The sequence below is a fragment of the Agelaius tricolor genome, unplaced genomic scaffold (genome assembly GCF_023055355.1).
Source record: "Agelaius tricolor isolate 1412-34295 unplaced genomic scaffold, bAgeTri1.0.p SCAF_15, whole genome shotgun sequence".
In the NCBI taxonomy this organism is placed as follows: domain Eukaryota; kingdom Metazoa; phylum Chordata; class Aves; order Passeriformes; family Icteridae; genus Agelaius; species Agelaius tricolor.
The window spans coordinates 9,048,154-9,075,161 of record NW_027269275.1 but is presented as its reverse complement, the minus strand read 5'-3'; the positions used below and the strand labels follow the sequence as shown (position 1 = coordinate 9,075,161).

Below are 27,008 nucleotides of genomic sequence, written 5' to 3'. Positions count from 1 at the left end.
AAGAGTGATGATAATCCTGAGTGTATTTAAGCATCTCAAGGTCAATGGCAGCTTCGATAACCTGTGCCAGAACAAGGCTTTTTGGGGAGCTGGGGGTGGATTGGCAGTACAAAGATGCTGTGTAAGAGTGCAGGTGAGGCGGGGCAATGCAGCTCCAGCAAGGTGTGCTGACCCCTCTGACCTCATGCCCTTCACAGGAATTAAACTTGTTGTTTTACAGAGCCAGACCTTTAAAAAGAAAAAATCTTCTGAGGCCCTCAGCATCCTTTTCTAGAAGTGTATTGGAGAGCCCTTGCTAACATGGATCATGGAGAATTGTTAGTATTAAACTGCTGTTGGATTACCAAAGTGTAACAATGTACAGGACCTGCACTTTCAGCCACTGTCTCTTCAGTGTGTGGGTGAATGTCAAAGGGAATATTTTGTGTCAGTTCCTTGTGACCCAGATTCCACAGAAGTCTCTTATAAAATAATCTTTGAGCAAACACTACTCGCATGTCCTAAGGACACCTCATCCCCGTGAACCCAAAGGCAGGAGTGAAGCTGCTGTGCACTGCAAGATCTGTGACTTTCTATCTGAGAATTTTGGTCTTGTTTGATAGTTCAGCCTTTGTGCCCTGCAGATCCATTTTAAATTGTCTGAAGCAGGAATAAATCTATTACAATGACCACCATTTAAAAAAAATAATACGAGATGGGTCTGTGAAGAGGTGTTAAAAAGTAGAAATGAAAGGCAGAAGTTGTAAGAAAAACCTGTTCATTGGACAGACCTGCAATGCAGTAAATAATAACCTCAGATGTGAAAGACAGCCTGTTCCAGAAAAAAGGCAGTGGAAAGGACTTTTTTTCTCTTTTTTTATTTTTTTTTTCTGTGGGTCTAGGGGAGAAAAGGTCCTTTATTCTTTGGTAACTTTTCTGATTTTAAATATGTGCTTGTCTGGTCATGAGGAGCAAGGTCATTCCTACTGCTCAGGGCCTGGGCTTTGTGCTGGTGTTGGTGGGAGCTTCTCTCCTCTCTCCTTTTCCTCCCTCCCTCTATCTCTCCTTTTCTTTTTCTCCTGAGGTGCAGATGGCCACATTTGCAGGTTAACTGGAACAGCTGGAGGCACATTATTAGCTTCCTGCTGCTAACTCATATTTGCTTAGATTTTTTTTTTTTTTAACAGCAACATAATTTACAAGTGGTAGGCCAGTGACAAAGCTGGCATGTTCTAAATCCGCATCTGATTTATATAATGCTGTTGCTTATCAGTGAATGAAGTCATAATTATTGCTTTGTACCATTAAATAGCATAAATATATAAACTGTTACACAAATTGCAGCAAATGTTTCCTCTAGGGAGCTCTAGACAAAATTTTAATGTAGTGCATTTGTCTGTGGTGGCAGTTTCTATGGTATATAATAATGTTGATAAATTTTACTGTAGCAAGTCACATTTTATAACATTAATCCTGGTGGTAAAAATCTGATGAATACTACAGCTGTAATGGTAGGTACAAGAAGAAAGAGAGCTTTTGACACCAAGTGAATTGATTTTAATAGTGCTTTAGAGCTGCAAAGCACAAGGATGGTGCAGAGATGGTAGATCCTTCACTGAAAGGGAAGAGGACTCGTGCAGGTGCTGGACAGCGAGGCACCAGGGAGCTTGACTTGATGATGGTGATAATTAATTCTTTTTAAAATCTTTATTGATAAATACTTCCTCTGCTTTGAAAAGCAAAAGGAAACCGAATGGTGAGATGAAACCATTTAAAATGTCCCCCAGTTATTGCAACTCAGCACATGTAAGTGAAGGCACTGTGCTGGGTGCTGTGCTCAGATGCTGCTCCCTGCCTGTGCTGGCAGCTGCCGGCTGAGCTGGGCACAGGGAATGGGCCAAGGGACAACTGGGCAACTCGTGACACGAAGACTGCCACGAGAAATCCTGCCTCTGACTCTGAATAGGGTGGTACAGGGGGGCTTCAGCTCCTGTCAGTAACAGCAGAAGTGTTGTTGTTAAAGGGCTTTGCAATTCTTTAGAAATTGCCACCGCGTTGCTCTGTGATCCAGGGCCCGGTGCCTGGGCTGGGGCTGGCCCATGCTCTCTGTGCAGGCAGTGGGCTGGCACAGCACTGCCAACGGTGCTGGGCACAGCAAAGTGCCCACCAGAAAGCCCTGGGATTGTCACCACTCATGCCTGAGGTGCCTGGCTTCAGTCATGGCTGAGAGCAGCTGGTGTGCTCCCCTCCTCAGAGACACCTGCCAGGCATGGAGACAAAGGGGGCAGCCCCAGAGCGAGCCTGGGCTGTGCCCTGCCTGTCCTGCCAGCTGTCTGAGGATGGTTTGTTTTGTTTTTATTCCTGGAAATAAGGAGTGCTTATTTTCTCCAGAAAAGGTTTTAAAAAATAAATGGATATCTCAAAGGAGAATCCTCATGGGCACTGTACTTGGGACACTTCTATAAAAATGGAGAGCAGTGTAGTTTTTTACTCAGTCATTTAGATTGCCATGACCCCCCATGGAAGGTGTTTTTTTCCTGTTTTCTTCATGACATGACTTCTTTCCTTTTCAAATTCATGTCTCTGTTTCAATAACATCAAAGATGGATCTAGATGGTAAAAATTGCAGCCCCTGGCCATAGGGAAAATCCCAGTGACTTCAGACTGAAGAGCACTGAGGCTCCTGACACACACCATGGCACGTTGACAGCATTTTTGTTGTGAAACCCTGACATGTCCTATATGGGTTTTCCTTCAGCTGTTTGCTTCCTGCATTTCTAGCATTTCACATGCCCCCAGTAATTATCTTCCTTTCTGAGAAATTGTATGTTTTTTCCTGCCGTCCATTAGCATGAAGTTTATTGAGTGGTTGGGGATTAGTCACTGTTCTCTCTGGAGGCTGAAGTGCTGATGCTGGAACAATGTATAAGGAATTCTCCCCCAAGAATGTTGTGCCTCCCTACTCCTCTGAAGCATGTGGGGAGGAAGAACAAAGGCTCAGTTGGCCCCCCTGCCTGGTGGCTTGGGGGTGCTGGTCTTTACTCTCCATCTTGGAGAGATACCCAGGTGCAGACTATAAACTTTGCCACTGGCTTAAGTGGTTGGAGTTTCAGACACCATCACTGCTTTAAAAACACAAACATGCCTGGGAGCACTGCACCTCACCTGTGATGCTGGAGGCACAGCAAGGGGTGGGAAGCCCATGGCAAGGGCAGTTTCCCATAGGAGTGGCAGGGCAGTGACAGGGATGGCAGCAGCATTGCTGTGGGACAGCCATTCTCCACCTTCCTTTGCTGGTCTTCCTCCATCAGACCTCTCACTGCACCATGGAGCAGTCTCTGGGATGCTCCATCTGCAGCCTTCCCTTTGCTCCAGCTGCTGGCCAGAGTGGCAGGGGAGGGAGCAGAGCTCCGTGACAGGTGGCCTCTGTCCCTGAGGAGGATTGCAGTGGCAGTGCAGTGTGGCCATGGCTTTGGAGCCCTGAGATTTATTTTGAATGTGTATTGCTTGTCAGTGTTACACTGAGTGAACTCCTGTACAGTGTGTCATGGCTTGTCCACAGGTGAAAAAGTGAAAAAGTAATTTCATTCTCATGGCTCTTGCATTAACAATTTTAGAAATAAAAACCATCTTATAATGGAAATGTGACTCTCTGGAAATGTGAATCCTAAGCTGTTTGTCTTAATGACTACGTGCTTAATCACCTCAATGCACACCCGAATCAGGGTTAATAATAGTAGGGGCTGTGCAAGCTTTGTTATGTATTCTGCAATACTGCAGTGATTTCCAGCTTTCTGTGAAGACCACCAGGCCAGTCCCAGCACCAGGCATGTCACAGAAACTGTCTCAAGTTCACACCTCACCCTCTGCAGCACCAGTGGGTGCTGGGGCAGTGAGTAGGCCTGGCTATATGTTTATTCACTTCAGCATCTTAATGCAATTACAAAGATGTTGTGTGTCCAGCCAGCTTGGTCCATGGCAGCGTTTGGTTTGTCTTTAAGAGGTGGTGAAGATGTCTTTGATGCCTGTGCATGAAGCAACAGGGCCATCTAGAACAAAAGCCTGTGTTACAATTACTTTGTAAAGTTGTTCTGCATTTGTGTGTCTACCAGAAGCACTTATGCTTGAATGCAGTGTTTGATTTTTTTTCAGCTACTCTAAATAGATCATCTTTACAGACCACAATAAAATGTTTGTGTAATGCTTAACTGTACATTAAGTAAAATCCTGCATTAGAATATCCCTGTATAATTTCTGTTGGGTAAATAAGAGCATAAAGACAAGTATCCCCACAATTCCCATTACCACATTCAGCACTTAGTTACATTAGAAAAATGAGGCATCGTTCTGCCAACTTTTGTTTCCCTCCATTTGTGCTACTTACCACTTATGAATCCAGTAGGCCGACCCATGCAGCAATTATTTCTGAAATCCAGCTATCATGGCACACATGGGTACCCCAGCACAGCTACTGCCAGGGCTCCATGGCTAGCACTGGGCTCCTGTGCTTGTGTCTAGAGCATTATTGGGCTGAGCTGGTGTATAACTAATGGCATTTGGAAGGTGTAGGTGTTATGTTGTCTGCTGAAGCATGATTTGTATTGCATTAAAGCATCCTGGTGGTTTTAAACAGGCTAAAGGGGATTTTCAGCTGTGGTCAATTACTGGGCTGCTGCACCAATGCTGTGCAGGGTATTTGGGTGCTCACAGGAGCCTGTGTTGTACTGACACCTTGTCCAGGCCTCTGCAGACCAGCTGAAGCAGTTATGTGTTTGTTTGGGACCATTGTGGGTTTCTGAGTATATTACAAAGTTTCTTTTTGTAATCTTCTGCTCGACTGTCCTGTGCTTTGCTCCCGGAGGTGTGCAAGGTGAGCATATCTTCTCCTCTTCCTCCTGAGACTGAGCACTTGGACTGCACCTTCACTGCTGTGCAAATTGGCAGAGCTGGACGTGCTCCCTTCCCCACCCTCCAGGCAGCAGGAGGGCAGGGGGCAAGGCCAGCCACTGCTGTTCAACTCCAGACCACGGCATCTGCTTTACACAGGGGATGGGGGCAGGAACCAAGGTTCAAAGCTGCCTCTGCTTGTATGGAGAAATCAATATTTAGCCATAAAACCAGGAGAGGCATGTTTGGGAATCACAGCCTGAGCGAAAGGGTTCCAGTATTGTCATAGAAGATAAAACAAGAGGAAAACATTTTGAATTTACTCTTTGTGTATTGAGGCCTTTTATTATTCATCAGTAAGTAAATATAAGCTAAGGGAGTGATTTGTTTCTAACAAGCTTATAAAATACTAGAGTCATTTGTGAGTTTATTGGAGTGCTGATTATAAACATTCCCTCATGCACACTCCTTTGTGTCAAATTAACATTCAAAATACAAATATTGTATCTTTGAATATTTTTGTAATCTCTTCCCAAGTATTTGAAATCTTCGATGAGAGACGATTGATGATGTTACATGAAATGTAGCCAAATGCTCTGTCACAGTTTTGGTCATATTTTTCATTTCTTTGGCATTTGCTTTGCTCATGCTGTTTCTTTGAATTGCCTGCTTCATGCTCTAGCATTTGGATTTTGATACAATGCATAATTGATGTTCATCTAGCTGTAAAGATTCAACTGTTGTGTGTGCCACGCTGTCTGCACGCCTCTTCCTGGGATGTGCCCCACAACCTGCCAGGGCCAGTGCCCAGTGGAGGAGCGGCCAGTCACACTGGGGCTGGTGGCCTCGGCACTGCTCCCTGTAGCTGCTGGGGCAGTTCAGGCACATGGGTGGCACCAGGCCATCCCAGGTCCCCCAAAACACTCCCTTGAGGAGCTGGACTTTTCTGATCACACCTCAGGACTGAATTTGGAGTTCCTCTTGTGCAGCGATGCACTTTCTGTTGGCAACCATAAGGAAGAGAAATGTAAAGAGTAGGCATCATCTGCTACTCATCATACCCATCTATGGGATGAGTAGTAGATGCTTTAGACCATTCCTCTGTAGGCAGTTTTCCAGAAGCATAGGCTGTGTGGGGAAGGCATCCCAAGGCCTTTTCAGGTGCTGCTGGTTGAGACTAACAAGCTTTAGGACACAGATCTTGGCAGCCCTTCTTGCCTCTGTGGCTACAGACTTGCCACTTCACCCCCTCCATACAGCAGGTGTATTTGTAGTTCAGTGGGACAGACCTTTTATTTTACAATTTTGTTTTCCTCCATTCCCACTAAAACATTTCCTGTATTATCGGTACCCAAACTCTTTGCTTTTCCTATCAGCATGTGCCTTGTTTTTACTAAGCAGAGGAAAATCCTGCAAGGGTGGGTCTTAGGCTAACATTATCATAGTGGCTGCCATTTAAAAAGTCAATTTTTGCCTACAGGCAAAGTATTGTTATCAGAGTTCATACCTATTTTGCATATATACAATTGTATCTTCCCTGCCTCTGGGGTGATAGGAGCAAATGCCGACTTCTTAATGCCGATTGTTGAATCTGAGGTTAAAATAAGAACTCACAAAATAAAAAAAAAAGAACAAAATGGTGGGTAGCAGGTCTCTGAGATAGATAAACCTTTTTGGTTGAAGCAGGAACTCCATGATGGCTTGATTAAGAATCTTATTTTGTTTGAGGGCCCAGCTGAAAAGCAGCTTGATCTTTCCTCTCATTTTTTATTCCTCCATCGTAAGTTTTGCAGGGCTGTGGAATATGGTTCTTCTCATGTGGACTTATTAGGTGGACATCCCTAAGTCTCTTTCAAGTTCAATGATTGCACATCAGGCCTTTCTCTGCAGCAATCCAACAACACCTTTGGATCTTTCCAAGTCATCTCAGCCACCTCTGCATGGCTCCAGTCCGTACCATGCACACCCTGAAAGCACCATCCTGCTGGGAACATCTTGGTGCTTCATTTGGCCTGGGGCTCTGCATTTTTATTTTTTTTCAATTTAATTTAATTTTATTTTTAAATGTAACTTCTGAGAATGAGAGGAGTTGCAGAGAGCCCAGGAAACCTTACAATGCCAAGAGCATGAGATCTAGGTGAGTTTAAGCAAAAATAGCTCTGTAGGACTCCTGCTGTTAACGAGCCATCAGAGCCTCCTGAATGTCCTTGTGTTTTGATACCTTGTGTTTTTGTGGCATGCTCACACTTTCAGGTGGCTGCTTCAGCTCCACTGTAGGACTGGCTCTTCCAGATCACTTTATTTAACCAAAAATACAGATTTTCCTTATCTTTTACACTATGTTTTCTGTCACAGACTACATATGTTCTCCAGAGTCTGTCTACAGTGTGAGTTTGCACATGGCTTTCCTCAGTGGACTAAAAAGCTAATGACATATAAAATGAAGAAAATGTGTTTCTAAAAAAAAAAATAAAAACAAGCTGGCCATGTTGTGCACTGACAGAGCCATGTTATGACTGCCAACAGCCATATATGCCTGACTGAGCTACACACATAGTAAAAGAAAGGAATTTGTTTACAAAGGCAGAAACCTAGATCTCCTGAGTTTCGCACCCCAGAAGAAGGTTCTGCCCATGTTTCCCAGGCACGGGTGCCCCTCCCAGCTCTGCAGGATGTGTGTGCTGGTCCTGAGCTCTCCTTCTCTGCAGAACTCAGGGCAACTGCTTCAGTGCTGCCTGTCAGCTCCAGATCATACCTGAAGTGTGCAAGCTGGCTGGCTCCTGTGCAGCACAAAGAACGCGTGTAAAGGTGGTATGAGTTTGAGATTAGGTTTTATGCATTGTAATCCATGTTTGTATGTTAGATAAGCACTACCCAGAGTCACTTTACAGTCTGTGTTATGCAGAGCCCTTGCTCAGCTGTGAGATCTCTTCCAGAAAGTCACTGGGTAGCAGTGACTCTTTTTATTCAAGATGAAGCTGGCCAGAGGGTTTGATTTCCACCTGGACTGTGGAGAGTGAATCAAGCAAATTGCACCAACATCAATGGGAGATGCTCTGTACATTTGCTTGAGCATAATACCACAGTAGAAAAATGTATGTCTCCATAATGCAGAGATGCTTACAATATTTTCTTGTTTTCATGCAGATTCTTCATTTTGACTCCTTTAAGGAATATCATGTGTTACTGCACCCTAGGATTCCTGATTTAAAATATGTCTCATAGGGGAGGTTCATTCTTTTGGGCATATTTGCACTTAATGAGCTCTGAGGGATATTTGTGCCATGCAAAATCAGTTACCTGTCTTAGCCAGCCAGACCCTATTTAGTCACCCTTGGTTCTCTCTGTTTGCAGTGGCATCTCCTTTTGCCATCCCCAATAACTGGTTTGTGTCCCTGTCCCTGGGGAGAAGGAGTGAAGGAGGCAGCTCGGTAGGGGTGGGGGACAGGAGCCTCTCTGGGGCTGGATTGTGACATGAGTTCAACCCTCAGAGAACAAGGAAGCTCTGGTGCAGTTGTGCTGAGTGCTCATGTCAAGATAGCTGGGTAACCATCATTTTTATTTTCCAAGAAAAAGCTGAGAGGTGTTTCTGGGCTTTTTACTTGTCTGTAGGTATTTCAAAGAAATTTGGTCTTTAAGTTGATAATAATGCCATAAAAGATTGCTTTTTAACCAGAGACTTTTCCCTAGGAATACTGTTTCTTAATAAGACAACAAAATTAATACATACTTAAAAGAAATGCATTTATGTGAGTAAGTGGTGCAAATTGCCCCAGCATTATGGGGGTGCAGCATTTGGCCAGTCTCTGAGTGCTTGGTGATGTGCCACAAAAATAATGCTCATGGCTGGTTTTCAATTGCATTTTTAACTCTGTGCCCACTGCACCATTTCCCAGATACCTATACTAATGCAATCTTTTTTTAGACCATAGCTGATACTGCTGTAAAGTTTACATTGCTGGATACATACTTCCATGTTTATGCAGAATTTGCAATATCAGAATAAAGCCCCTTATGCCAATTCACCTGAACTCAGTCAAGAGGCAGTGCACCAATGCAGGGATAATAGAATATTTTTTTGCTGATGGAAATAAAAGTCTACCCTCCCACTGGAAAAAAAAAAAAATTAAAAAATTGACATTTTTAATGTTTTAATGCCTGAAAGAACCTTTAGTGTTTCTCAGTTAAATTTAACATTGAGGTGGGTTTTTTTTAGGAGTTTTATTTCTATTTCTCCTTTTACCGGTTTTTCTGCTTCCCTGATGCCATCATGGGAACTGTTTATGCTTTCTCTTACTCTATGCATTGCTGAGTGTAGTTGACAACAACTGGCTTGTAGCCTGTCATGTTAATTATATACTATTAGAGAGCACTAATCTGATGATTATTTACACGATAGATTTAAAGTCTATCATGTCAATGTGTGCTTGGGAAATGGCAATGTGAAGATCAGTGATACACATCAGTGGGAGCTGGTGTTTCAACAAACACCATGTGCTGTCCCAGGCTTGCTGGGCTAGCTCAGGGGGCTGCTCACCCTGCCCTGCATCCCCAGCTCAGTCACCTGCCTCTGAGCACTCAGAAATGCAAACTGCACCCAGCAGCAAGGCAAATGCCTTTTGAGCAGTAGTTGTGGGATGCAGCTGCCACCCTGCACCCAGCCAGGGGAGGGGTGGCTTTGCCGTTGGCACCTCGTGGCTGGGGGGCCTGGAGCTCTGGTGCCTCTGTGTGACCACAGTCACTGCACACTGGCACTGCAGGAGGCACGGGTGGGATGGGGGCACCTCGCAGTGCTGGGGGCCTGCTGCTGAGGCTGGGGGCTGTGCCAGGCCTGTAAAAGGAGTAAAAAAGGGCTTTACACCTATTTAAAGTAGGTTTAAAGCTTTGGGTGTTTTTAAAGCATCAGCATATTCCAGTGGGATGTTTAATAAGAGTATAATGATGTTTTAATTTTAATTTTTAATTTCACAAGAAGAATAGATGCCAAGTAGATGCTAGTTATTGCTGTTTGTCTGTACTGAGCTGTTCTATGTGATATTGTCAATAGCATGAGAGGATGAATGTGTTCCTGCTGTGCAGCAGTACAGGGAGCTGCTCCCAGGGAGGAGAGCAGGAGCAATAAGGTGTATTTAGTTTTCAGCAATGTGATGGCATGAGGGAGGACAGTGCAGGAAATAGGCTGTGTGGCCATGGATTCAGGGCTGTGTTACTTCAGTTTCCTCAGGTATTGACATTAAACTTGAAATAACACAAATGTAAGTATTTCAAAACATTGAAATACATTACTTGAGTTAAATTGTGTGGGAGTTAGGTGTTCTTACTAAACTCTAGTTATTCCTAGAGGTTCTTTAGTCTGGATAAAGCTAGTTCTCTGTGTGGTTGTATGGACTTGCACACTCAAAGAGAGCATGTGGTTTTTTTCCTGTATGGGTTTTACATTTCCATTTTTCCATGGAAGCTAGTGGAGTTATTCCTTAATCAATTATCATGAAGGAGCAGTCAGACCTATCAGGCTTCAGTCCACAAAAGGTTTTAATATAGGCTATTAAAAAAGGCATCTTCAGAGAAAGGCTGATAAAGTGTGAAGTTATTGTGCTGAAGTATTGTGTGCACTTCTATAAATTATGTTTATGCAGTTTCCCAGATTAATATCTAAATCTAAAATAAAGCTTTGCAGGCAGGCCCCTCTGGGGCTCTGCAGACAGAGATAGATGATGCACAACTCCATGAACTCCTTTGAACTTTCAGATTTTATTTTTCTTGTAAACTGAAAATTAAGTTGATGAAGCTGGGCCTGGCAGCCCCATCCCGTGAGTGTGAGGCTCAGCCTTCCCCTCAGGAGCAGTGGGAGCACACAGCCTGCAGCCAGGAGCAGGGCAGGGGCTCTGGAGCGGCACAGGAACTCGCAGTCAGGAGGAAACTCCCTTCAATCTCATCCCCAGTCCCTCTGGGACCATGCTTCTTTTTGATGGTCATTTTAATATTGCAGTGTACTGACATATACTGGAGGCAGTGAACTTACAAGCTACCCTATAAATAATTTGGCATCTAATTCTGCATATTTTGAGCTCGAGGCCCCCTAAGATGATGAAAGAGTTTAAAGCCCGTTGTGTGGTTAGGCTAATTTAGCATGGAAAAGAATACCTTTTTGAGCCTGAAGAAGTACATCACAAGTAACCCTGGAGTTTGTTACCAGGAATCCATAGGAACTTCCTCTAGGACCAGCAAGTCCTGTGGCTTCTGTCCCCTAAAATAGTCCCTGATTTCCTGAATCCCATTTCCCCAGAGAGTCTCCCCACCTGAAGAAGAGCAATTGCCTTTTGTGCTGATAAACCCTTCTCTGGGCTGCCCATCCTTTGGAAAACTATGATAAACAGACCTGATTTTAATGACTCTTATCCATAGGCAAATGTAAGGAAAACCAACAGAATTACATATGAATGCATGTTGGGAACTCTGTATTTTTGCTGGTATTCCTTACATAGTTTCTAGAAAAATCTGAGCCCCCATGTTATCATTTTTCATTAAAGTGATGTTTCTAACCGCAGTGGACAGCTCTCATATCCCTTGAAAACTTATAATAGTAAAATTGTCATAAGGATGAAGCAGAAATGCAAGATTTTATTAAACAATCTTCAGCTCATAAAAGACATCAGTGTTGTGCCATTCTAGATCATATAAATATATTTCAAAGCAGAATCATATTTCAGCAGAGAGATAAAGCACAAAAGAATATGATTAGTGGATACCAACATAAAATATTAAACCATCCAAGAAGGGGTGTAGGTGTATGTTTATCCACACAGGCAAGTCGGGGGCTGAGAGCAAGGCAAGATTTTGGCAATATATCAATGGAGTCATGAGCACAGATATCCATGGCATTGTGTGTGTGTGTTGTGCCGTGGCAGGGGGGTTTGGCATGGTTTCTCACAGCGCAGAGCTGGGTGTTTCCACCCAGCCACTGAAACCGCTGAGGGAACATGATGGGTGTCTTTAGTCTGGCAGAGTCGTCAAAGGGAGATATGAGCTCTACCTGGATAAATAAATAAGTATAAATAGTTTTTTTTCTGATATGTGACCAGATTATTTTCCAGTTGATTTCCAGCCAAGGTCCCAAGGGGGCCACAGATCAAAAAAAGATAAGGGTCAGTTACAAGGTTGAGCTCATTCGGTGTTGCCATAGTAACTGACCTCCAGCATCCCTGGGAGGACGGCACCCAGCTCCCCAGGTGACATTTCTGTTGCCACGCCATCAATCCACTGCCTTTCCCCGCCCAGGCTGCCTGATGGCCGTGCTGCAGAGCACCCGGTGCTGCTGGCACTGCCAGCTGGAGTGCGGGCTCTCCTTGGCCCCAGCAAAGGGAGTGCAGGCTCTCCTTGGCCCCATGCTGCCTGGGCTCTCCTTGGCCCCAGCAAAGGGAGTGCAGGCTCTCCTTGGCCCCATGCTGCCTGGGCTCTCCTTGGCCCCAGCAAAGGGAGTGCAGGCTCTCCTTGGCCCCATGCTGCCTGGGCTCTCCTTGGCCCCCTGCTGCCCCAGCAAGGGAGGGGCCCAGCCGCGCCGCCAGGAGCAATTACACAAATGCAGTGGAGCAGTGTGGCCCAGATGGTTTGGGTAGCAGGTCATGGGTTTAGGCAGCAGTGGTGAGGAGGAAATGTTGACTGTGCAGCAGACATTGCCTTCGTCCACTGTGACCATCTGCAAATATGCCATCCCCTTGCAGCAGTTGCAGCGTGTCCTCAGACCTTGGTTTTACTTCCATCCTTGGATTGTTTTTAATAAAAACCAGTGGTGGAGTGGTGCAAAGCAGATGAGGGATCAAAGTGGTTCTCTGCAGGCTTTGTGTTTGAGCGGGGTGTCCATCACTGCTGCCCTACCCTGGTTCCAGCCCCTTGCTCCTTCACAGCCACATGGAAAAAATTGTTGGGGAAGCTGCTTTTCTTACATTATAAATTTTTCCCTTTGATTTCTTATTTACTGGGAAATGAATTGCATAAACAGAATAGTTCAATGCAGTTTTCATTTTATTTCCCTGTGTTCATTCCAATTTCTATTTATTTCTACCATAATTAGAGCACACGGCCCATTTAATTCTACCAAATTTATGATCTAATGGACAGAAGAAGGTTCTCTGTGAATACAGTATATTAATGCTTTGTTACACTGAATCACAGTATTTCAAAGTTCATTAAAAGCACGGTTAACTCATGGATGTGAACATTTGAGTACAGGGAAGAAATTCCCTTTTATTGGCTTAATTTGCTGCAGTAGAGTAGAAATATACTGGTCTGGAAAGCTATAGTGTGGGATGTACATGTTGTTGTCAGCAAGGAGCATCAGATGATCTCTCAAATTAGGACTATTGCAGTTATTCCATGAGGGGAAATTTTTGCTTTATTAAATGAGTAGAAGAGAGAAGTTTTAACTAATAGTAAAGACAATGCCATCTTGATTTTTGGTGTTCAAATCTTCTACTTGTTGGTATAACATGTCAGTACACGACAGTGTTAACATGTACTTTCACATTGCCATTAATATAGTTATAATTAGAAATGCAGCTGATACAGTAAATGGGTTTAATACAGCATTATTAATTATACTGCATCCTCGCCAGGAGGCTGCTGGTGTCGGTTCTCTTAGAGGCTTAGAGACTCATTGTAATATGTATTAAATGCACATTGCTGCAGCAGAAATAGCTTTATGGAGAAGCATATTCCCACTCTAAAATGGGCAGGATGGCAGTGTAAGTGCTACTAAACACCCTATCAACATATTTAAAACTATCCTGCAAAGGCACCCGGCCTTGGGAACAATGAGTGACGTGCTCTGCCGCCGCGGTTCAGCTGGGTCTGGCAGCCCACTAATCCTCACTAACAGGCAGTAAATTATGTACCTCCAAATTTATACAAACGCCTGCCTTTGACATCAGCGGGCACCACCCAGGTTTCACCTTCAGGATTCAGATAATCAGCTCTCATTCCTACTGGCTTCCCTCAAGACCAGTATGGAAATAAGTATGTGTCTGCCAGGGATCAAATGCTTTTGGAGACAAAAGTAGGTACTGAAAACATTACAGGATACTATCATCTCCCCATGATACTTTTACACAAAGCGCTCTGTTCCTCTTTTGGCCTGACATAGTTTCAGCCTGACAGAATCCAGCAGGCCTGCTTGTTTTAAACAAGAGCACATCCTATTATTTTTTTGAGAAATGAAGTGTAAAATTAATGCTTATTATTTTGAGCTCAGGAAAAAAAGGCAAGAAACCCAAGATTCTTGTTTGCTGTACATTGCTTGTTTAGTCCTGTAATCATCTGATCCCTCCACAGATACGCTTATGAAGAAATGGGAGAAGATCTGGCATAACAAACTGTAAAAATCTGCATTTTATTTTACAAATGAGAGGGGCTGCATAATTCACTTGAGTTATGTAGGTCTCTCATAGATGCTTGTCATGCTAGAACAAAAAAGGCGAATAAGAATGAGGGAAATGATGATATGTTTGCTGTTGCCCAGCACCACACATTTGACTGTCACACCACATTGTCAAAAAGCCTCCTTCCATGTACCTAGATGATCTTATATAATTCAAGGAAGTTATTCTCTAAAGGTGACTGAGTATCCCTATACATGTGCTGTGTTTCTGTGTAAAATAATATGCTGTAAAATGCCATAGAGGAGAGAGTGATTATAGCAGCAATTCTATCTATATCTTTGGGCATTTTCATATTTTGAATACACATGCATGAAAAGAGAAACGTTTGTCATGCTAACCATGGTACTTTTTCCCTCTTTTTTTCTTTCTGGATGGTTTTATAGACACAAGAAATACATAATGGACTCCTGTGGGAGTGGAATAAAAACCCCCACCGGTGAGGAGAAGGCCTTATAATTCAGAAGTGGATTTGCAAATCAAAAGGTCTTGCCTCGAGTGGGATAAATTTCCAGATCTGCAGGAACCCATTATGTTTTATTATTTTTCATTCTAGTTTTAGTTTGTTTGTTATGGGTTTAACTATTTAAAATACTGCAGGGATCAGCCAAGAAAATACACAATCTCTGTTACCTAATTAAACATACCAAGCTTGTAAGAATATTCTTTAACTGAAATGCTGAGCATTGTTTGTTTTTCTTTTCTTTTTTTTTAGTTTTACTCAAATTATAGATATTTAGGCTGGAAAAGGAGCAGCAGTCTAGTCATCAGTATGTGTCTATCTGTATTTATGAACACATGTGCTCACACAGGACCATAGGCTGTACATGAATCACTGTTTTCCAAACACCCAGTATGTAGAGGGTAGAAAATTAATGTCAAACATGATTTCTCTGATTTATTCGTAGAAGGCATTTGTTCCATTCCCCCCAGTTCCTGCTTTGTCCTCTGCAGGTTTATTGCAGCATTTGGTTGCTGTACACAGCGGTGTGGCTGGGCATGCTCAGCATGAGGCTCATGTCCCTTCCCATCTCTTCTCCCCTCTGGAGCAGGCTGCAAAATTCACACAAAGCCAGAACTTTTCAGGCAAGGGTCTGATGGGAGAATGCAGCCTTAGGCCACAGTGAGGGGAGAGGGCCTGGTTTGGAAATGTACACACTGGAGAGGGCAACGTGCCTGCCCGTGGAGGCTGCGCAAGCGGAGCATTGCAAACCTCGGCGCGTCCTAGAAACATCCCAGTCCCTGCTTGTGGCTCCCCAGGGAATCCATAGAGCTGCTGCCACGGAGCTACCAGCCCTTTCATCTTTCTGTTCCTGGCTCTTTCCTTTTCTCTTTTTATCTCCTTCCCAACTCACCTGTTTACTTGTCCCCACGCTGCCTCCCATTCCCCAGGCAGCTCTGGTGCAGCACTCACTGTGGGCACCCACTGCCACACGGGTTCCAGAGGCAGCACAGGCAGCTCCCACTGTCCAAGCCTTGTACAGGGGCCTTGGGATCCTGATAGTACCAAAGGCTTCATAGCAAGCTATACTTCCCTTCTCTTTAGCCCCTTTAAAGATAGAAAAAGCTAATTTGAAGTAACTGTAAGTAAAGACCGTGCTCATGAGGGCTCACATTATTTGTAAGAGCCAAATATATTTGGCAAGGATTAGTGCATGGGGTAATGTAGTCATTTCTTAGCAATCTTTGAACTAAAAATTAATAGTCATTGATATTTGAGGATGTAAAAATAAATGTGAGTGTAGAACAAAAGAAAGAATTTATTTAGTTTTTAAAATGAGTTTTCATGAGAAGTTCATGGGCTGCCACAGTGAAGGAAAGAACCATTTTTAGGGAGTTATTTGCAGAAACCAGGCACAGTATTAAAACCTTTTAGGTAGTTTCTTTAGGTAGTTTTTATAAACCATATGCTATGTTTTCTAAAATTCTGTAACTCCCTCCCTCCTTTCAAGAAAACCAAAGCATCGTTTAGTTTTATGTGTGAAAATTGCTTTAATATGACTTCAGTACCTCAAAAAAAAAAAAGCTCAACTGCACCCAGAACCACAAACTTCAGTAAACAGAGAAGCATATCATCTTGCAAAAGTGATAGGCTTGAACCAAGAGTAATAATTATTGCTATTTCACTGAGTTCAGTTAGAATATAGACACATCTAAAACGGGCCCTGTGTATTCAATACTGAAGATATATGACAAGGAAATGCCACTATCAAATTACATTTAAATACTTTCAGTGGTTTCTCTACACCTTGTAAAAAGCCAAGATATACAAAAAAATTTACACTGACACTCTGCTCTCAGCTCCTGCTATTCTCCAACACTTCCTTCCTCTCCTGAATGTTTGCAGTGTACTCTGTGGTGAATACATCACTTCAGCCCTCTGTCAGCGCTGGTGGCTGGATTCACACTATTAAAGTACTTTTAAATGCTGTTTGGCTCTTTAATCCCCTGCACCCAGGGCAGGGCTGCTGTCCCTTTGTGGCAGGGCTGTTGGGAGCCCTGTGTTGGACGGAGCGCGGGGCGCTCCCAGCACAGCCAGGGTGTGGGGGCTGCAGCCCTGAGCTCCAGCAGCCCCTCCTGCTCTGGGGCTGGGGTCCTGGGGGTCCTGGGGGGCCCTGTGCCCAGCACAGGCCTTCCCCACCGGCTGCTGCTGCCTCCCCGACGCTAATCTGCTGTGTCACTAACAAGTTGTATCATTTGAACCTTGCAGAGGAAGGCATCAATCATGAGTGCAAGCTGTGTAACCAGATGTTTGACTCTCCGGCAAAGCTCCTGTGTCACCTGATTGAGCACAGCTTTGAGGGGATGGGAGGCACATTCAAATGCCCTGTTTGTTTCACAGGTAAGACAGGGAGGCCAAGACAAGCCTCAGCGTGCATGGCTAGATCCAGAAATGACACTCGGGGGATTTGTAAAATACTGTATTCCTTTCCCTGGGAAAAAGAAATACTGTGCTTGGAAATGTTCAAATATCCTCTGTCTGGAGCTGGGGCTCGCTCTGCCGAGCAGCTCTGCCACATGCAGCAGGCTCTGCATGGCCCCCACGTCTCCAAACATTTACATTTTGCCTGGTGGCTCACAGTTGCTGGTGTTTGCAAGGGCAGGACTTGCAAGCCCTAATTCACCTGAGCAAGGATTCTTTAAAGGCCAGGTGGTTCATGGTTTGCTTGCAGTGCTGAGTAAAGGGGAGTAAAGGTTTGATAAGACCAAATTGTACAACTCTATGGTTTTGCCAGCTGCTCTCTCGGAGTTTTTTTTTAATCCATTTTTCTTACAGTGGTACATTTCTAACTCCTGTCTGAGAGCCTGCTAGGTATTCCTTCTCTGTAGATCATTTAAGCTGTCTCATCAGTGCAAATGATCATGGGTGAATCTTGCTTTTCCAAGATGGGCAGGGTGCATGCTAAAGGCTGCCTTTTATACTCTCTTCAACACAGTTAACATCTGCATTTCCAATCTGTTTGAGAGATAAGGATGGTGTAGGTGTCACTGTGGGCCTGTTGTCAGTAAAGGGACATGGCAGCACCTGCCATTCCTTTAACTTTGGTGGGAATAAGGTGAACCTGCATTCTTTAGGGTTTGACCCACCATTTGAGAAACTGGTTTTTGTGTGAGCTTGGAGTTTATATATCCTTTCTGAAATGTGCTGTAAAAAATTTTGGATGCATTTTTTCAATTCTGCTGAAGAAGCCATTTTCACATACAGGTGACCATTTGTGTAAATTGACACAAAAATTAAATATAGATATATTTTTTAGCCAGTGGTTCAATATGTTCCACTTCAAAATTTCCCTCGGTAAAATCAGAATACTTGTCAATCCAGAATCATAATGCAGATGCTGTGATATTTGTGATGTTAAACAATAATCTTTTTCTTTTATACTGACTGGACAACCTATTTAAAAGATCTAAAAATTGTGGCAAGCCTGCCCTTTCAGATTCACATTTCTGCCAGAAATGCTGTTCTGGACCACGTGCTTCCAGACCAGCCATCAAGGCTTCTCCTGGCCCAGTTGTCCTGCATTAAAAATGCATCTGATGCACCTGCCATGGGCCCAGGGCTCCCCATGGGAGCAGTGACGTCCTCTCTTTGGTCTGAAGGCTGAGTTCTTCCAGTTACCTGGACAGTGCTAGCTTTATGTGAAATATCAAAAATCCATACAGGATGTAAAGTCTGTTAGAAGTAAGCTGACTGTCAGCCTGGAGACTCTAAATTGACTACTTGTAAGGAAATTCTGCTGAACCAAGTGTATCAGCACTTCTCTGGCAGATATCCTTGGACCTTTTACAGCTGCAGAGACTCTGAAGTGCAGTTTGAGATGAGGTGCCTTATATGAAACAATCTCAACTAACTGTACTGTGTTGTTTCAGTTTTTGTACAGGCAAACAAACTGCAGCAGCACATCTTTGCAGTGCACGGGCAGGAAGACAAAATTTATGACTGTTCCCAGTGCCCACAGAAGTTCTTCTTTCAAACAGAGCTTCAGGTATGTTTACAACAGGAGTAAAAACAAAGCTAAAGCTGTTGATTTCTCTGTGCTACTGTCACCCTTGTGCAGCATTTAGAAAAGGTGCCTAACCTTGGTATTGTCTCTTCTGCCCTTAAACAGTCTCTCAGTCTCCTCCTGCCTCCTTGGGTGCCTGGAGGAGAAAAAGGTCTCTGAGCATGGCTGGAATAAATAAATAAATAAGACAAGACAGATATCATGATTTATGAGTATTTCTCTTGACAGTAGTGTTGCTACATCCTTACATGTCTACGTCAAACACCTTGTAAATAATTTCTTTTTCTCCATTAATAATTTAGGGACTGATTAACATACAAAGACTAAGCAAATGGTAGCTGCCCCATCCCCTTCCCTGCTGCTAAATCATAAGTAAAGGAATTTTCCCTGCTAAGTATGAGACAGCGTGGGTGCATCTCAACATGATGCTCAGGTAGAGGCTCCTCCCAGGCAGCAGCACATTGCCAGGCTGGGCTCTGCACCCCAGGCCTCCCACACCACTGTCCCTGGCAGCACTGGGGATGCAGCCACAGCAGTTGTAGCCTCCACAGAGCCAGTGCTTGGCTCACACCCATTCCCAGGGGCACAAATCCTTCTGCAGGGGCTGGGCCCTGACCTGGGCATGCTGCTGCAGCCATGCTCGGAGCCCTGGCCCCAGAGGCCTCCTTGGAGCAGGATAAACCCCACCAACAGCCTTGGTGCTGAACCCACAGAGACCCTGAACCTCCATGTGTGTGTGCAGGGCTCCTCTTGGGCAGTGGAGCCCAGAGCCTGCCCTGGCACAGAGCTCGTGGGGAGGTGCCCACCCTGGCTGCCTCCTCACACCCATCTCACCTGTGCAGCATGGCACCAACACCACCCCTCCCATCCCCTGGGAAAGGCAGTCTTTTTATAGAATGGTACCATATGCCTCATTTAAATGTATTAGCTTTATAAACCATGACTTACTTAAACTTTGGAGGGTTTTTATTTATCTTGCTGAATTCCCAAGCTGCTGCCTCTTGTGTTGTGCTGTCATGCTGTGGAAGGATGGCTGATCTTTTCACTTTGTTGATTTTATATTTTTTTTCTCCCAGGGGATCCCGCCTTTCCCTTGTTCTAGCGACCTGATTTGCATAAGTGTACAAAAGTTTTAACTATACCTTGTTAATATTTTAATAAAGTCAGCAGATTTTGGGTTTGTGTGTTCTCACTATGAACGTTTTATGAAGGCAGCAGTGGCTTGCAAAGGCAGCTTTGATTTTTTCCTCCCATATCTCCCTTAAAGTGGTGTTTGGTCAAAATGCCAGCACAATTAAAATGGGAATACTGGCTTCCTAGGCCACTGCATTAACCTTTAGAATCAGATGATCAAATAAAGAGAACCTGTTTAAATTATAGTCTAAGCAGCCTATTTTTTGCAATTACAGATTTTAATTACATAGTGTTTCAATTCTGAAGTTTTCTGAAGCATTGCACAATTGCTGCAAATGTCAGCTTTAATCATATAAATTAGGATTGTAATTTTTCAGTTTTTACGGAGGATTTTTCTACACTCAAAATTTTTCTGCTTATAATAATTCATAACAATTACATGCGTAGTTTTGAATGATGTTGGCTAAATGAAAATGCAATACTTAGCTGCACAGTTTTAGTCTTTATTTCAGTAGTGACTCAGAAATGTGTGTTTACTTTGTGCCAGGAAATTTACTAATGCAAATATTGGAGCCAAGGAGGACACAATATGTGTGTATAAATCAGTTAGAAATGTGTAAGACTTCTGAACCAGTTTGCCTTGGCATGATTATCTCATTAGTTTCTGGTGTGTAAGCTGCCTGCTCTAAATTCCTCAACTGTTGGTTATATTTTTGTTGAGTAATGAAGATTTAGTATTATTTTAGTGAACCAGTTGTTCAACTGCTACTTGGGGTTAAATCTGCATAAACCTTTCTGTGTCTTTAACTGTGCAATTATCTTATGTGGGCAAATCAGCCTCCATCAAGGGGCTCTGCTTGATGGATTTGACTGTTTAGTTCTGAACTTGCTTTCCTACTGGCATGAAATAACTGGTATCAAAACCTGAACCTACGCACTGTTTTCCTTCTTTGTATTTTCAAGTGAAACCACTGAAAATACATTTTAAAAGATTGAGCATTCAACTATTTCAAGAAGAAATTTAGAGTGGGGTGCTTGTAGAAAAGCAGGAAAAACATGGAAGGTGGGGAAAATGACAGGCAGCAAAGGGAAAAGGTAACTTTTAGAGATGTCACAGATTAGCATGAACTAGCCCTGCTGATTTTTGAACATTTCTTTTAAATAATGTGTGTGCCATATGATGAGAAACTGTAAATGCTGCTGTAAATATACCTCTAGTGGCTGGTGCAGATAGTGCTTTGGTAGCTTAATGCTCTGGATGTGATCAAACCCTCTTTGTGCTGCTGAACTAGTAGTTGTATTTTAATATAGGATTTTGCTTTGAAGTTTACACCATCTGATGGAGCTGCAAAACCAAGGCTTAGGAACGCTCCAAGGAACTGAACTTGCTTTATAAACGGTGGGAATTTTGGTGAGAATCTGGAGCAATGAGTCAGTGATGTTACTTTGATGATATTGCCACAAGAAAAGAAAACAGAATGCTACTTAACTGCTTACATTATCTCACTGGAAATAAGGGAGGAAAACACGGGAAGGTTAAGCATGAAACACAAAGGAAAGAGTATGTGTGATAACCCCACACACCCTTAGGGCAGAAGAGGAAAGGCTGGCAGCTCTGTGTTTTTCACATCCTCACTTTGTACAATTGACAGCTATGAATATCATTAAATTCTCCTGGAAAAAGGGTGAATGTATAGCTTATATCTAAAACACCAAGGCTATGGCATTTCATTCCCCCTGCTGCAACATGCTCACTGAAACAAGTGTAGAGGTGGAGGGTTGGGGTTTCCTCACATGCAGGGCAGAAGAAGCCCTTTCAGACAGATCCCCATCTCCAGGAGCTGTGCTGGGAGCTGATGGTCCAGCTCCTCAGAGGCAGCTGGAGCCATGGGCACTCGGATGTGGCAGATGAGCTTGCTCTTTGACAAGTGAAGTTTTGATCTTTGCTATTTAAAATGTAGCAGGGAACCCTGCCAGCCCCAAAGATGGGTCAGAAATGATGACACACAATGGGTGCTGAGAGTTATATTTGTGGTGTGATTCACAGCAAGGAGAGATCCCTCCTCAGGTGTTTGCATCGAGAATTGTACTAAGCAAATTGTGACTGAGCAGTGGTTTTCAGAGAAAACTTGAGAAGGATTTTTGTGTGTACTCTTTTACCACACTGCTTTTTCCAAGGAGCCATCACATAACCGGTGAAGTATTTGTATTTAAAGGATTAATTCCTGCTGTTTGCTTGTGTACTGTTAATCATACTGTTTCCTCCTAAATGATTACAATTGATGAAAACTAAGGCAAGGGATGTAATAAACAATGCGCAAATAATCCAGGTACCAAGGGAGCAGGGTACCTGCCAGGTCTTTCCTAGCACAGGTGTTCAGGTGTTTTATTGCCTGATATGAATAAAGGGCTTTCTTTTCTGCTCAGATTTGGAGATATGTCAAACCACTGAATTAAGAGAGCTTCACTGGAGGAATGTGCTGTCATTTGAAATGCCCAGTTTTTTAAACGTACACATATCAAAAGGAGCTACTATGGCTCATTGGCTAGCACTGTGGTCTGTCTCCCCTCTCATTTTATCTTATGTGAAAAGCTAGCAATTTTCATATATCCATAAACAGGAATGAGCTGCTGCACAGAAATTGCACTCATTATATTAATAATGATTTACCATGAATGTCCTCCAGGGGCTTGATTTGGTCCACATCAAAGTCCTTGGGATTCTTTCTGCTGATTACAGCAGATCAAGCCCTAAGCAGGTTTTCTCTTTTTAAGTCTGCTTTTAGTATCAGCTTGATGTTAGATGTGCCACATCAGACCATAGGGCTGTGAGGACATGGAGGGCTGTGACCTGCCCAGGTGAGGGGACACACAGGAGCTGCCCCGTGGTCTGATGTGACCCAGCGGGGGACACACAGGAGCTGCTCTGTGCCTGTGCTGGCCTCCCTGGGAGCAGGGCAGTGGGGAGCCACATGTCCAGCTGCTTGTGCCAGTGGTCCTTGGGGCCATCTGGGTACAGCAGTGTCCCTGAAGCACGGAGGGGAACCAGAGCCCCTTGGCTTGGCTGGGAGCCACCTGCCCGCAGGCGAGTCTGCAGGGCTGTGTCCAAGGGCTCCCTTCACCACCAGTGGAGCAATGAAGAAAGACTTCAGCAATTTTGAGTCTGTACCCAGCCATATCTCCAGCTCCTATTTGAAAAATGGACTTTACCTACTTTCGGGGGGTATAAGAAAGCTTACTTAAGTAGAAGTAAATTTTTGCTTCCAACCTGCCTTGTGCTTGCAGCAGTGCAGAATCTCAGTGTTTCTGTGCCCCAGTGTCCATTCAGGCAGTGAGAGAAAGGCAATTCCATGGTATCTTGAGGAAGTTGCAGAAAATGTTTCTCCTTGAGAGTGCGTGGATGGCAGGACAAACGGGACCTGAAATGTGGCTCTATCTCAAGGCAGTGCTTTCACTTGATGTAACTTTTGCTGTATTTCAGGACTTAGTGTGGCTTAGATGGCAAACACCAAGAGCTTCTTACTGAAAACATACCACAAGCTCTTTTTAAATTTCACACAAAGCATACACAAAACCATGTGTGGAATTAATTTTCTGCAACATCCTTTTTTTTTTCTTTTAAAACAGATCTTTTATCTTTGGATTTTGTGTTTTGATAGGCTTTAAAAAACCTGTTAGCTATTTTTCCTTCTTTTATACTTTTATTTTTTAATTTTTAGATTTTAAAAATGTCATTCCTTCTTTAAAATTGTGAAAATGACTAGTCAGTTATCCTAGCAGATTTGGCTAGCGTTTCTTAAAAAAATGTTGCTGTGGTGCTTGGAGTATTGTTAAATTTTAATTATTAGTAGTTACAAAGCTAATAAATTACAAGACTACCAAAATCTATTCCAGCCATATTGCTGGGTTTCATTCAGACACAGTCAGATAATTATAACTAACAATAATTAAAAATTAAAAGTGCTGTAGGCAGATACCCATCATGTTGAGTCTGCCTGCCTGAACATTCTTTATGGACTGCAAAACCACAAGTTTTATCTGTGATCTGTTTTCACAGCAGGGAAGAGTTTTTACCTATAAGGTCTCTGGTTTTCATTGTGTGTGTTTAAATTCAGAGGAGGAGGAGGAGGAATATATGGCTGTTTGAAACTTTAGAGTTAGGACCAGGCTCTGGTAAGGACCAAAGCTAAGAAACTTCATTGCAGACTACATGGGGCTGGTGCTGGGTCTGCAGCAGCTGCAGTTGGGGTTCTGTGCAGGGAATGCCAGAGGTTTCCTGGGCCTGACATCCACAGAGGTTAATGTAATAGCAGGGGCTGCTCATGCTCACCCCTGTGTGGTTCGTCAGGCAGCACCTTCTTCCCCTGCACACAGGCAGGGGGTGTTTGCTGGGGCTGCTGGGACAGTGATGGAATCCAGACCACGTGGCCTCTTTGTGTGGCCACCTCTGCTGCAACAAAGGAGGGTGCAGAAATCTTGAATTGCTCTGTGTGTGGTGTAGTGCCAGGGTGTAACATTTTCATTTGGACAGATGGTTCTGATCAATATATTGCTGCATCTTTATCCTGTCTGAGGTCTCTTCAGTGAGAGGCACAAAGATCTCTCACCTGAGATGAAGATATGCCTGGCGCTGGAGCGGCATGGCCCGTAACAAAAACCCCACCTTCACTTCTTAAACATTAGGGCCATTCCGTAGCTGGCCCTGGCTAACAAAGTGCACACAACTTCACATTAACATGTGCAGAAAACCCAGCAGCCGTGCAGAGCGGAGGAAAAAAAGCAGGGAGCCAGGTGAAAGGCATCGTTTTAGCCATTAATGCACTTAAGCGCACCCAAGTGTCAACATGTGTGATCAAGTGTAAGGAGGCATGTCGCTGCAATGTGGCAGGGCTGGCACACACACGGGGCTTCCTCCAGCAGAGATGGCACTTGGATCTGCTGCTCAGGCTGCCCAGCTAAACCCGTCGTTGCCTGTCATCTATGCCCTAGGGCAAGGGTCCAACCAACTTTTGCGCAGGCACCATGCCATCCCAACAGATGGGCAGGAGTGTAAGCCGCCAAGAGACAATGTATATGCATCAATTGTGTTTATTGAAAGCACAATTCCTGGCTGGAAATGTTCAAATGTCTATTTATTTTGAGATAAGATGCCTTTAGTTAAGGGGTAGGGAAATGCAGCTTAGCTTTGAATTAATTCCTTTATATACGTTACAAAATATAATGCAGACGTGGAAGTGTAAGATGTGGTGATTATGGGGAGGTCTGTTAAAGGTCTGTCGTGACACAGAGTCCTCTGTGAAACTGACCCAATGTGCCAAGGTGCTACTTACCCCTAAGGACCAGAGTCCAAATTTGTAGGTGCTGCACATAACTGTACACATCTCTGGCTCAATACATAGCGATATGCAAGGAGCCAGCCTTTTACACTGGCAGGTTTCCCTTTGCACACAGGTGTATAAGCTCACCTCACCTCTTAGTGGTGGAAAACACTTTTACTTTTTGGGGCAATGAGGGTGATACATTAATCCAGACTAAAGCTAGACTAGTTTACACATCTCACAAAAGAAATTTGTTTTCTATCTGACTAAAAGAGAGGAAAATATAATATAATATATATCTGACAGCATTGTTGCCCACCAGAAAGGATAAATTATGGAAGCATCCAGAGAGGAGTCTGTATGCACACATTAAAGGGTGTTCCCTTCGCCTACTTGTTAGCTTTATTCAATTAAGACTTCTTAGTGTTCGTGAAAGATGTGCTTTGAAGACCCTTCTGAATATACAATTTGATATTCATAAGGATCCAGGCATACTATATGTAAATAAATAAAGCAGCAATGTTGTACTTCCAGATACATTAATGCATTCCCCTCCTCATGGCAGCAGAGCACACGGGCTGTGTTAAACATCCATCCTGACCAAAAGGAGGAAGCACAGGAGAAGAAATGAGAAATGGATTTTCTCTCAGAAAGACCAGATTGCACTCTCTGGTCTGGCAATAACAATTACTAATGACATTTAGAGAGAAATTAAGGATGAGAAATGCAAGTTGGCATTTCAGCAGTGCCAGTCAGTAACATTGCATCAGAGCTCACAGGAGAGATGAGAAAAAGTTTAGGGATGGAAAATTAATTTTGTTATGTCAACAATTAACAAATACCTTTTCTTCATTCTTTACCACACTATCACAAATTACCACTGTGATAGTATTTAGCAGCTCCTCAGGTGAATGAAAATTTCAGCACTTTGAAATCCTTATTTCTAGAGTCAAAAGCACGTGTTTATGTTTTGCTGCGTTTTGTTGAACAATGAGTGATGGAAAGAGGTTCAGACTGACCAGAGAGGGAGAGCATGAGCTCCTGGATGTGTATAGCAAGAAAATTCTGTGGATTTTCTCTGCAGATCTCTGTGGTTCTTATAACCATGAATGAATTAAGTTTATCAGCACATTTTCTGATTTTTTTTTTCTGTTTTGTAAATTCGGAAAGGCAAGGTTGAATAATATAGCCTGTTCCATGCTGGACAATTTTGGAGGAGCCAGACATAAAGCCCTGGAAACCTCAGACCTTTCATTCCAAAGACCTTCACGTGTTCACAAGGTGACATCCCTGTCCCCACAGGAGGGTGGTAGGAAGCCCTGCTTCCTGCTGCTGTGTGGAGAGGCTGGAGCACAGGGGCCATAAGCTGTGAGCACAGGGGCTGTGAGCGTGGCCATGGCACAGCTGGCTGTGCAGGAGCAGCGTCCTCAGGGACAGCACAAGCGGCCACCCCTGCCTGGCCCTGCCGGGCTGGGGAGCACATGCCTTTGTAAGCAGGGCAGAGCCCTTAAAATAGAAACAGAACGCTTGTGTAACATGTAGACAAATAATTTTTTTTTCTTTTGTTTTCTCTCTGAAATATCTTGTCAGAGATTTTCTTTGCTGGTGGGAAGAGATGTCTGATCCAGCCCCTTTGATTTTCCCCTGCTGTAGTGGCTGCAGTGGAGCATAGTTTGGGGTCTGAGCACAGACTAGCTCCGTTGCCTCCTGTAAGTGTCGCTAGCATCCAGAGGAACTGACTGTTTTTCAAAGCA

General features: G+C 43.7%; 1 protein-coding gene across 10 annotated transcripts in view; it reads left to right on the top strand.

Annotated features, from left to right (window-relative positions):
- ZNF423 (zinc finger protein 423) overlaps window positions 1-27,008 on the top strand; it is a 281,081-nt gene that overhangs the window by 240,896 nt on the left and 13,177 nt on the right. For all 10 annotated transcript variants that reach the window (XM_071440356.1, XM_071440357.1, XM_071440353.1 and 7 more), the window contains 2 exons: window positions 17,008-17,139; window positions 18,669-18,784. In XM_071440356.1, the coding sequence (XP_071296457.1) occupies window positions 17,008-17,139; window positions 18,669-18,784 (248 nt within the window). The remainder of the gene's footprint in view (window positions 1-17,007; window positions 17,140-18,668; window positions 18,785-27,008) is intronic.